Source organism: Mesocricetus auratus, unplaced genomic scaffold (assembly GCF_017639785.1).
Source record: "Mesocricetus auratus isolate SY011 unplaced genomic scaffold, BCM_Maur_2.0 Super-Scaffold_100007, whole genome shotgun sequence".
In the NCBI taxonomy this organism is placed as follows: Eukaryota; Metazoa; Chordata; class Mammalia; order Rodentia; family Cricetidae; genus Mesocricetus; species Mesocricetus auratus.
Window position 1 is genome coordinate 21926265 of NW_024429191.1, and position 12333 is coordinate 21938597.

A 12333-nucleotide genomic window follows, 5' to 3' on the forward strand; every position below is an offset into this window, starting at 1 on the left:
TCAGAGTTTTTCTTTTATGTTTATGGTTACAGTCTGCAAAAGTTAAAATCCGTATAAAAAGTAATTATGACATTAAAAATTTTCAAATTCTCAATATTTCATCAGAATCATTTTTTACCCAGCAACAGTTAAGGCCATAAAATAAATATAAGCATTAAAATGGTACTCAATAAATATGTATATTCATATACATATATGTGACAACAATTAATTGAAAAAGAGGCCATAAATTTGACATAGAGCAAGAAGAGGCATATGAGATCTCTGTGACAGAATGAACTTATACTAAAATAGTTTACCAAACTTTAAAATTTGTTTTGAAACATATTTGCCAATATATGTAGTTGCCGTATATAAGATTTGTGTATATACTAGCATAGACATTTATGTGTGTACATATTTAAAATTCTTCAAGAACTTTTACACATGATGTAAGTATAGTAACATCCTTTGCAGTTTTCATTTTTTGTCTACGAGCATACTTGATTGATATACAATTAGGTAGTTTACAGACAAGGAATTGATTTTCTGTACCAAGATGAATGAAATTGTAGTGAACAAAATATTCATAAATATTAACTAGGGCAATAAATAAACTTTTTTAAATAGACAAACGGCAGGCCTACTTTTTTAAAGGAACTCTGAGAACTTGTTAAAATTAACTTTCGTAGACTTCACTCAGACCTCATGACTCAGAATCATCCAGTGTGTGGTTTAGGCATTTCCATTTTAGTAAGTCCCCAAGTGATTCTCACAAGTTGTAAACAAGATACATGGCAGTGGAACAACTTCCAAGTTTATGAAATTCTCACTTGAAGGTATAAGCTTCCAATATGATCACTGTGGTATTCTGTTTTATGATTTATCCTGCTTTTATGTAGAGATGATCTAGTGAGTTTAGTCACTTAATAACAAAGAAAGCATATTTGGAGTTTTATGGATTTAAAAATGCCTGTTACATGTTTCTTTTCTTCTACAATGTTCAGTACCTTTATCTTACTATTATTGCTTACAACATGGAATATTAGGATTCCATTTTTTCAAGAGACTTATTATAGCCCCCACCTTTGCCCCAGTTTTAGAAATAAAATCTTCTGTTTTTCTCCATCCATACTCAGCACTTAGATCATCTATCGGCTTGCAGCAGATGAAACTCTGACCACATCCATTGCACCAAACTGCAATGGCTACTTGCTATATCATTACTGTGAGAACACAAAAATTTGTCTGTCAGACCATTTTCATAACACATAAATCATATTACTATCTTTTCAAACAATAATAAAATAATATTTTGGAGTAAAGTAGAATGCTTTGGAGGTGAAATACATAAGAATTTACTGAAGCAGTTAGTTACAAACTGTTTACTAAAATTAATGGAAAAAAGATTGTAAGACATATTCTCCCATGTCTGGTCTAGATTTTATTCCACAGGTTTCATGGTTTGCAGAAATAGAGGAAGAAATGCCCTATTTATGAGTACTCTTGTTCTGAGAGCAAAGTTTACAAACTTACATAAAATATGTAATAGGAAAGTGTATAATAGAAAAGTGTGCAATGATTTTGATTAGAAAAATATTTTAATGGTTCTATTCTGATATGTGCTATATGATATTATTACCAGTAGGTGTTCCTTTCCTCTTCTGGGACACTTCTTCAGTTTGTGGTTTTTAACAAAATTATCTGTACCCAACGCTTATGGTAAAGGAAAAAAGACAAGAAGAGTGAGGAGTTGTTATGAGCTACATACATACTGTCTGCCTCAATCTACAAAATTGGTTTGTTCCCTTTGTTTTGCTTGCATCTCTTCTGTGTCCAAAATTGACATGTTCCATCCCCAGTGCTAGAGAAAGAAGGTCCGAGAAATGTATAGATATCTGCAACCAAACTGAAAAGTAGTAGGTAAACTCTCAACCCCTTCAGCTTATTTCTATCAAAACTACTACATCAACTTCCAAGAAAACTTTGGAGTAGTGTCTTGATATCTTTCATAGATGTATGACTTTATTGGAGGTGGGGTATGGCACAAGCATAGTAGTTCTAACAATGCATTATTTCAAAGTGGAACTATAGATTGGCATGTTTTGGAAAGTGTGCACTGCTAGCTTTCCGTTGGTTTGGGTTGGAAACTAAAATGTGGTGGGAACTGCTTCCATGGTTAGAAGCATGGGGCACTGTGCTGGGTGGAGGGATTCTACTCTCATGGGCTTAGTACAGAGGAGTTCTAAATGATCTAGATGAAACACATTTCAGGGAACACTCATGCTCAGGAATTTTCAGGGCCCTCCTCCCTCTTTATTTGTGCAGGAAGACTGTAAAGCACTCATGTATACTTCACGATTTTGGCACTGCAGTCACTTGGTTGAGCATGTTTTCAAGACTGTAGCCAATCCAGCTCTGTTCCAGATATATTCCCTAAACATTCATTGAACTATATTAATTATCTTATATGCAGTAATCCCTCTCCCATCTGATGGTGAGAGTAGCAATAACCAGTGTGAGATCCCCAGGCTCCGGAGTTGTACCTTGGCCCACTGGCCTTCTGACTACATGGATGTCTTTTGTAGATTTAGGAATACTGGATAAGGTTGGACAAGCTTCTTTCCACAGGGCCCTCAGCTGGACCGCTGTCCTTGGTGCTGAATCGTGTTTTCCCATCTGGGAATCAGCTGCCGGGTCACTGGGGCTGGATAGAAAACCTGGCTGACTGAATACTCAGGTGCAGGACCAAAGAAGACTGTTGTGTAGAATAGAAACAGCTCTACCCCCGCCCCCAAGACTCCTCCACATAGACCACGCTGGTGTTCGCCAGGATCCAATTTGTAATTTTCTCCTCTAGACCCCCACCCAAATGCCTTCAATATGGCCTCAAATGCCGGTGTGTGCGAGCACAGCCCACTTCATATCAGATTGCAGCAAATTCAAATGCTATTCCCAGAACACAGAGTCTATGAGGTGAGCATTAGCACTCTGAAATAAAACACAAACAAATAAAACCTAGTTCATTAACAAATAAATCAATATGTCCTTCCTCTCTCATCCGTTTCTCCCCCACCCCATATATTCACTCTTCCCTAAATTATAAAGCCTAAATCCCAAGAGTGTCTCAAATCTGGTGGTCTCCCTGCTTCCACAACCCTATCTCTCCCCCACATCTCTCTAGAATCAAACGACGCTGAAAACAGCCCATCTTACCCCGGGTAGAGCGATAGCAGAAGCAGAATCCACAGCGTCATTTTCTGTGAAAATACAGGAGAGTAGACTGTGCTTCCAATGCTCCGTGTATTTGGCGAACTCATCGCTTTTTTTTCTCTTGCCTCTGGGTTGCAGAAGAATCCCTCCCCTTTGTATTATTATTATGCTGATGATTTGATGCTGGCTCCCCCCTCCTGCCTCTAGTACGTCCCGTCACTCAGGAGATGTATTGCTACCAGCTTCGAAAATTAATATTCAGGGGGCAGAAATAAAGATCAGTACAAACGCTCGCAGATACCATCAAAGCGTCAGCTCAGGCAGCGGCTTCCAAGTCTGGGAGGGTAATATAATTGAGGCGGGGGATGGTACACCCAGAGATGCACACGGAAGCAAATGAGAGAATCAGAGAGGCACTCACATTCATGCCCTGTGCGCTCACATGAACCCCCTGGGGTCTGTCCTTTGGGGTTTGTTTATGTGTTTGCTCTCTTTTCATTTCTTTCTTTCTTTCTTTTTAGATGGGGCTGTACTTGGTGCTATATATTTGTTTAAAAGAAACAGAAAAGGAAATCGCTAGAGGCTCTGCATGATCAACTCGTGCAGATTAACTGTGAGGTTAAAGTGGGAGAGATGTGAGACTGCAGCAAGAATTAACACATGCGTGATTTCTTGCCAGCACATTTTAACCCTTTCCTGTACCAACGTGCTAAGATTTTCATTCATGGGGCTAAAAAAAGAGATGCTTCAGTTATGTCCAGAAACAGAACCACCAGTGAGAGGGTTTGTTTTGCCAGATTTGAGAACAAACTTTATCTTAAAATCATGGAATCTTAAATGTTGATTGTATTGTTGGGAGATGGGCAGCAGGCAATGAGAATGGAGTAGCTATACCCAGTAAACTATCCTTCAGGGAGAAAGGTTTGTAAATGTAAATGGAATGAAGCAGAAAACACTGATAGGATAAAGCATGGGCAAAGTCCTGTGCTTCTCAGGACCTTACTCCTCCCTGGTCTGTTATCCATCTGCTGGAATGCTAGCCAACAGAGCTGCATGGAGATAGCTGCTTGAGTAAGGATCACAAAATAGGGCCCTGATTAATCTATGCCTGTATGTACCTGTGGGCAAAAACAGTTTGCGATATAGCAATGTGGAGACAGTTCCATTTCTTCTGTGTGCTCTGACCTTTGTTTCCTTAATTTTGTTTTTAGGTGGCTTGGAAGAAATCTTGTATTAACTTATTCCTTTCTTGATCAAATGAGCATCTAGGACAGTAGAGCTCTCTTATTCCAACATAGTTAATCAACCATATAGGAAGTCCCTACTCTCATATCCTGCAGAAGAAAGTGGCAGCACAGTGCTACCCACTTCCTGCAGAGTCAGTGTTGAATAAGCAATGTGTTCATTAAAAAGTATTGGTAAAACAATTACCATGACTCTTCATGGAAAGTGTCATTGAGCTATCTCTAAACCAAAACCTATTCTGATGAAGATCATCTTTTCCAAATGGCATATGAGCAAGCAGTTCTGGGGATTGGAACTGAACACATAGAAATCCAGTTCCACCATTACCCTCAAAATTATACCTTAGAAAAGCAGAAAAAAATAATAATGGCTTCCACCAATGACATAAGTCCAGGAGATGCCTTCTGGAAGGCACATCATGGAAACCTGCATGACACTAGCCTTAAGCATCATTATTTCATGGCATGTGGACAAAATCCAATTAAAACAATACCAACATTCACATGAGATCTATAGATTTCTTTCCACTGTGATTTCAATGAAGACAGAATAAATTTAAGTATCCTTTCTCCTAAAATGGTTCCCCACTCCTAACTATTTCACCTCATAAATATAAATTTAATTTATTCAGAGCTCAGGCAGTCTATAATTATATGTTATTAGTGACTACATCTAATCTGATCATAGTGTTATAGAATAGGGCATACAAACATATTTTTTAAATGCCTACCTAAAAAAAACAAACAAACAAGCAAATAACATAAATGGCTATGGATCACTAGAAAATTATAAACTATGCCTATTGAAGTGACTATTACTGTTAGGTATGAATATTCATGAATGCTCAGCCTTATCTTATGCTTATCACTACCTCTTATAACTTAGTTTGACATGTTTTTCTTCATCTACATTTTGCCTCAGGGCTTTTTACCTTTCTTTCATTCTGTTCTAAGTTTCCTGATTCTTCCCTGTCTAGCTGACTGGCAGCTGCCTGCCTGGCTGGGCCTTGGTATCTCCCTCTCTTTTCCCCTCATTCTCTCTCAAAACCAGATTCCTCTTACTACTTATTCTCTCTGCCCTCCTGTACCACCTATCCTTCTACCCCCTAGCTATTGGCCATCCAGCTTTTTTTTAGACCATTCCAATGCTTTAGGCAGACAAGGTGATATGAACATAACACATCTTTACATAGGTAAGCAAATGCAACATAAACAAATTTAACACATCTTTACATAGTTAAAGTAATATTCCAAGACATATAATTTATTCTTTAATACTTATTAAATACATTATTTGATAATTTATTTTGTAATCATCTTACCTATTATATTAAGTTTATATCCATTACCTAATGAAATGAAGGCCATTTTTTGTAAATTACATGTATATGTGTATATACATGTAGATAAACTTATATTACAATTTGAAAAATATAAAAAGTAGAATTAAGTAAACTACCACTTGTATTCTCTCACCCACAAGGAATTGCAATTATGGGAGACAATTTAATGATTATGGCTGCTGTCATTATTGTTTGCATTACATTTTCAATTTTATTTTTACTTTTTGGTTTTTCAAGACAGGGTTTCTCTAGGACAGGTTGTCCTGGAACTCACTTTGTACACAAGGCTGTCCTTGAACTCAAGAAATATGCCTGACTCTGCCTCCCAAGTGTTGGGATTAAAGACATGTGCCACCACACCATAGCTCAATTTTATTCTTAATTTGAAGCAGTGATCATAGTTTTACTGCTGTGGTCACTATCTCAAGAAGCAAATTGTAAGATTTAATATTGTGGGCCAGTGGAATAAATCTGTAGGAAAACATTGCTAGTAGTACAAGCCTGATGATCTGAGTCAGATCCCTGGAATCCCACTTCAAAAGCCAGATGAAGTGGTGTCCATCTGTATTTTAGGCATTTCTAACATTAAATACGACACAGAAACAAAAGAATTACCCAGACACTTGTGTATGGTGATATATTATTCATTATTTAATAAAGCTCACCTGAAGGATCAGAACGCAAAGCTAGTCACAGCCATAGAAGCTGGGCAGTGGTTGCACACACCTTTAATCACAGGGCTCAGGAGATAGAGGCAGATGGATCTCTGTGAGTTCAAGGCCACCCAGGACTACATGAGAATGAATCAGTCTGAAAGAGTAACAGAGCTCATGCCTTTAATCCCAGAACTAGAAAGGTATATAGGGAAGAAGCAAAGGGTCTCATGTGAGATTCGGTTTCCTGTCACAGGAAGACAGGATCTCCATTTCAGTCTTGGTGGAGGTAAGAGTTAAGAGCTACTGACCGAATGCTTTGTTTCTCGGATCTTTAACTTGAACCACATTATCTGTCTCTGGGTTTTTATTATGCTACACTTGTGGGAATAAGCTGTGTAACAACAAAAATACCCAGAAAGACAGAATCAATAAAGTGGAGGATTAGACTGACTCTTAAAATTTATTCTTTCCAGAAAGCTGTCTTTTGATAACCACAAGTGTGCTATGGCATATACATGTATGAACTTGTGCACACTCACACATACACATACATACACAAAAATACAGAGGTGGTGGATACAGCATGAGAGACGATAATTAAATGAGTATGTAAATTTCAAAATTAAGTAAAATATCTTAAGAAAAGTTAAAATGTATCAATAAGATTTTAGTTCTGGCAGTAACTTTGTAGATGATCATTTACTGGATAATATTTGTAACTGTTTGGGAAATATTAAACAAGCAACTATGCTAAGTATTAGAAAAATGTCTAAAATGGTCTGAAAGTACAAATAAATTAAAGTAGAATGCAAACAGAATTGAATTGGGCCTAATATTGTGGCTTTTCCATGGCAAACTTAAAAACTTGCCGCCTGTTCTCTATGTTGCCAGGATTTCCTTGTTTGTAGTCCCACATTGAAGAAAATTCCACAACCCCAGAAGTTGAAGGTGACTAGATACAGTAGAATCTCACTGATAGGTATCAGAGGACTCCCACGAAGGCACAAACTGTGGAGGAAATTTGTATATGACAACAAAGATAATATTTCATATATCAAAGTAAACTCCTTTTATATGTTTGTTTCTGTGTGAAAAGAAGTTAAGGACATTAACGAGCCCAGAGAACACAAACTGAAAGATTGAAAAAGAGTATCAATTTCAGCTGCTATTCTCTGCCATGAGATATGGTAACTGAATGCCACCAAATAAAGCACCTCACACTTCACTCCAACTTCCAGGACCATGACCTATCCATGTTCTAATGAAATCCTGATTTATTGTAAGGATAATGACAGAGCTGACCCACTTGAGATGGTACAGAGTGTATTCTCCACTAGATTATGGTGACAGGTGAACAAATTAACACTTATTATATCAATAATCATCATTCTTCAGAGACACATAACATACTAGAATCTTTTTCACATATTATGTAAGACAAAGACTCTGTAAAATCATGAGCTGTACACAGTACAGAATATTAAGTCATAGAAAATGTAATTACAGCGTGTTGAGGCAGACAAACATGAGATGTCCTAAATGTTGCAACTAGCAGATAGTAGCATTCAGTCAACCATAAAATGTAATTCGAGAACTTAATGAAAAATATGTTTCATTAAGTCATAATGTTTATGTTATGTTTAGACAAATGACTGAATGACATATATTCTCAGCAGAAAAGGGGTGATTGTTTTAAAAAGATAAAAGAAACTATCTGGAATTAACTTTCCAGTGTCCATAAGGAAAATTATATATAGTAACTGACAGAAAACAGAGGAAAGGGGGATAACAAAGGAAGTGATTGAGAAACATTAAAGAGGATGAAACAGGGTCACTGAAAATGCACTTTATATAAACACTAGAAGAAAATACTACAAACAAGAACATAAGTGTCTCAGGAATGGTGAGTGAACAGCAAATTTCCTAAGAAATACTGTGGATGGAGTAGAGAAAATTAAGCAGACACATCTTGAAGGCAATAGTGGCTGCAAATTCCCCCACGTTAGTCAGGACTATTAACAAATGGATTCACAAAACACAGTGATTCTAAGCAGTGTAAACACAATGAAAACTGCCTCAGATATCTTCATAGTCACACATACAGAAGAAAATATAGAAAGCTAGCCCATGGATCTCAAAAATGTCTGTTGTTCTCCAGTGAACTGTTGGAACCCTACCAGTAACTACTAACTCAAAACAGAATAATCCTCCTCCCTTAGCAACTATGCAATCTTCAGAGCATTTCAGTAAGGGATATCAGGCACACAATGTGGAGCTAACTAGACCAAGTCCATCAACACAAAATAAAAAGACATAAATTTGGGGAGGCTTTGGGGAGAAACATAAGGATATCTGGGATATGGAAAAAGCATAGATATGATTATATTTCATTGTATGAACATATGGCATGCTCAAAAGTAAAGTATTTTTTTAAAAAACTGTTGACAAGAGACAGAGATGACATATTTAAATAACTAAAATGGTCTATACACATAAAATTCATCAAATCTAGCATAAATTAAAGAAAAATAAAAACATTTTAAGATAAGTGAAGGCTGGGAGACCTTGTCACCAATATAAGTGAACTAAAACTAATGCTAAAGACCTTATGCTAAGAGAAGTGCAATATAGAAACATGGTTCCACAAAGAGGAACTCTAGAAACAGTCTAACAGAAAACATGATGTATTTTATCAAAATTTATACAATTAAAAATATTCCAAGTATCCCTGAACTAAATGGTACAGGAGACCGCTTCCTGAACATAACACCAGTAGCACAGACACTGAGATCGACAATTAATAAATGGGACCTCCTGAAACTGAGAAGCTTCTGCAGGGCAAAGGACAGAGTAAACAAGACAAAACGACAGCCCACAGAATGGGAAAAGATATTCACAAACCCCACATCTGGGAGGGCTGATCTCCAAAATTTACAAAGAACTCAAGAAGCAAGTCTCCAGAACACCAAAGGATCCAATTAAAAAATGGGGTACAGAACTAAATTGAGAATTCTTAATAGAGGAGTCCAAAATGGCCAAAAGACACTTGAGAAAGTGCTCAAAATCCTTAGCCATTAGATAAATGCAAATCAAAACAACTCTGAGATACCATCTCACTCCTGTCAGAATGGCTAAAATCAAAAACACTAATGACAGTTTATGCTGGAGAGGATGTGGAGAAATAGGTACACTCCTCCACTGCTGGTGGGAATGCCAACTTGTGCAGCCACTTTGTAGATCAGTATGGAGATTCCTCAGAAAAATGGAAATCAGTCTACCGCAAGATCCAGCAATTACACTCTTAGGCATATACCCAAAAGACATACCCTCATACAACAGGGACATCTGCTCAACTATGTTCATAGCAGCATTATTTGTAATATCCAGAACCTGGAAAGAACCTGGATGCCCCTCAACTGAAGAATGGATAGAGAAAATGTCGTACATTTACACAATTCAGTATTACTCAGGAGAAAAAAATGGAATCTTGAAATTGGCAGGTAAATGAATGGCATTAAAAGAAACCACGCTGAGTGAGGTAACCCAGTCACAAAAAGACAAACATGGTATGTACTCACTCATGTATGGATTTTAGACATGTAGGAGGGCATTGCCAGCCCACAATCCCACCACCAGAGAGTCTGAAGTGCAGGGAGGACCCTAAGAGGGATATGCATGATAACCCGGAGAAGGGTTATGGGATGCGATCTCCTAATTAGCTTGGGGAGGGGGAGAAGGGAAGGGTTGAAGGAGATGGGAGAAACAGAAGGAGAAAAGAGGAGAAGAGAGGGTGACATGGGAGAGCAGGAAGGTTGAGCCAGGGTAAGAATAGAGGAGAAACAGATGGGAGATACTATAAAAGAGGGAGCCATTATAAGTTGGAAGAGAGACCTGGCACTGGTGAGATCTTCACAGATCTATAGGAATGACACCAACTGGCATTAAGGCTACCTTAAATGCCCTCCCATGATGATGAGAATGATGACTGCCTTATATGCCATCCTAGAACTCTCATCCAGTGGCTGATGGAGACAGAGGCAGACACCCACAGCTGTGAACCGAATTGAACTCCTGGAACCCACTTGCAAAGAGGAGTGATGACCAAGGGAATCGGAATCAGGTTGACAAGACCCACAGGGGCAGCTGATCAAAACAAGGGGCATCACATGGACCCCAGACTGGTGATTGGGGGGCCAGCATGGGACTGATCCAGACTTCCTCCCACCGAACCTGGGTGACAGAGAGGAGGTCTTGGTAATCTGTGGGACCTTGAAGCAGTATTTATTCCTGGCATACAGAGGGACTCTGGGAGCCCATGCCACATGGAGGGATGCTCTCTCAGCTTGGATACATGGGGAAGAACCTGGGCCCAGACATTGAGTTACATAAAATTACAGTGTGACACATTTCCTCCATATCCTTTGAAGAGATAACGGCATGTCTGTAAATACACTTTGGCAAGAAACCACAGCAAATGATGTATAGAAGGATATGTCTAAATGCCATTAAATTAAAATCTAATGATAAAAATAATTGAATAAAGGCAAAGCAACCAGAAGATAGTAGATACAATGTTTAGCAGATGCAGTGTCAAAGAGCACCATTTGTTCTTCCAGAGATTCCCAGCACCTACATGGTGGTTCACAACTCTCTATAACTCCAGTGCCAGTAGAACCCCTACCCCTTTCTGGTCTCCACAGGCACTGAGCAGTCACGTATTACACAGACATACATGCGGGCAAATAACCCATATGCACAATAGTCATATTTAAAGGAAAATATTAAATATAAGAGGAATATGATGCAACAAAAATACATAAAAAAGCTAAATGCTGTAGGAATATATCTAAGAATTTAGAAGCATCATGAGTATGGTGGCTTTAGGGAGAATGGCTCCCATAGGTACGCATATCTGAATGCTTAGTCACCAAAGGGGGGGACTGTTTGTTGATTAGGATCAGGAAATGTGGCCTTTTTAAAATAGTTGTGCCTTTGTGGGTGAAAATGTGTCAGAGAGGGTGAATTCTGAGGTTTCAAAAGTTCATGACAGGTCCTCCCCCCCTCTCTCTATCTATCTCTTTCTCTCTCCCTCTCTCCTCTGTGGATCAGGATGTAAAACTTCAGCTACTGCTCCATTGCCATCCATGTCTGTCTGCTTGCTGCCACATGATGATTGTGGACCAACCCTCTGTAACTCTGACAAATGTTTTTACAGTTAAAATGCTTTCTTTTATAAGACTTGCCTTGGTTATAATGTTTCTGCACAGCAATAGAACAGTAACTAAGACAATGAGAGACAGAAGTTCATCTTTATAATGTTAAAATAACAAAATAATCAGGAAGACATAAAAATCATAAATTTATACAACTTAAAACAAGGTTTCAAAGGGAATGACGCAAACACTGATGAAGAAGGCATAGAAATACAGAAACACAACATATACACACAAACACACACAGTGATTTTCTAGATCACACTCTGTAGAATGGAGCAGAAACCATGCACTTCTTTAAGCTATTCATAAAATAAGAATCAGTAACTTTCAAATATGTGTAAGACTCTATCTAATATAGCAATTTTCTGAGAAACCTGTTGCAAATAAATAATTCCAAAATATTTGAGTATTAATCAAAATCCTCCTGACTAACACTGTTTAAAGAGAAAGTCACAGACGTGTCTCACAAAATGAAAATAAAGCATATCAATATTGATGTTATGGAGTTAAAACAGATTTTAGAGGAAATTTTATAGCAATAAGTACTTAGAAGATGAGGAACTTCAAAGTAATGATTGAAGCATACAAATTCAGACACAAGAAAGTGAGGAAATTAATTCAAAACATAGAAGCTGTAGGCTGTGCATGTTCCCATTTGTAGGTTAGAGGCAGAGGAAGGGTT

At 37.9% G+C, this 12333-nt stretch overlaps 1 protein-coding gene across 2 annotated transcripts in view; it reads right to left on the minus strand.

Moving 5' to 3' along the window:
• The window catches only part of Gabrg2 (gamma-aminobutyric acid type A receptor subunit gamma2), an 86016-nt gene extending 82295 nt beyond the window's left edge, over window positions 1–3721 (minus strand). For both annotated transcript variants that reach the window (XM_040748468.1, XM_040748467.1), the window contains exon 1: window positions 3196–3721. In XM_040748468.1, coding sequence (XP_040604402.1) covers window positions 3196–3299 — 104 coding nt within the window. In that variant the 5' untranslated portion in view covers window positions 3300–3721. The remainder of the gene's footprint in view (window positions 1–3195) is intronic.
• Window positions 3722–12333: the final 8612 nt, after the last annotated feature.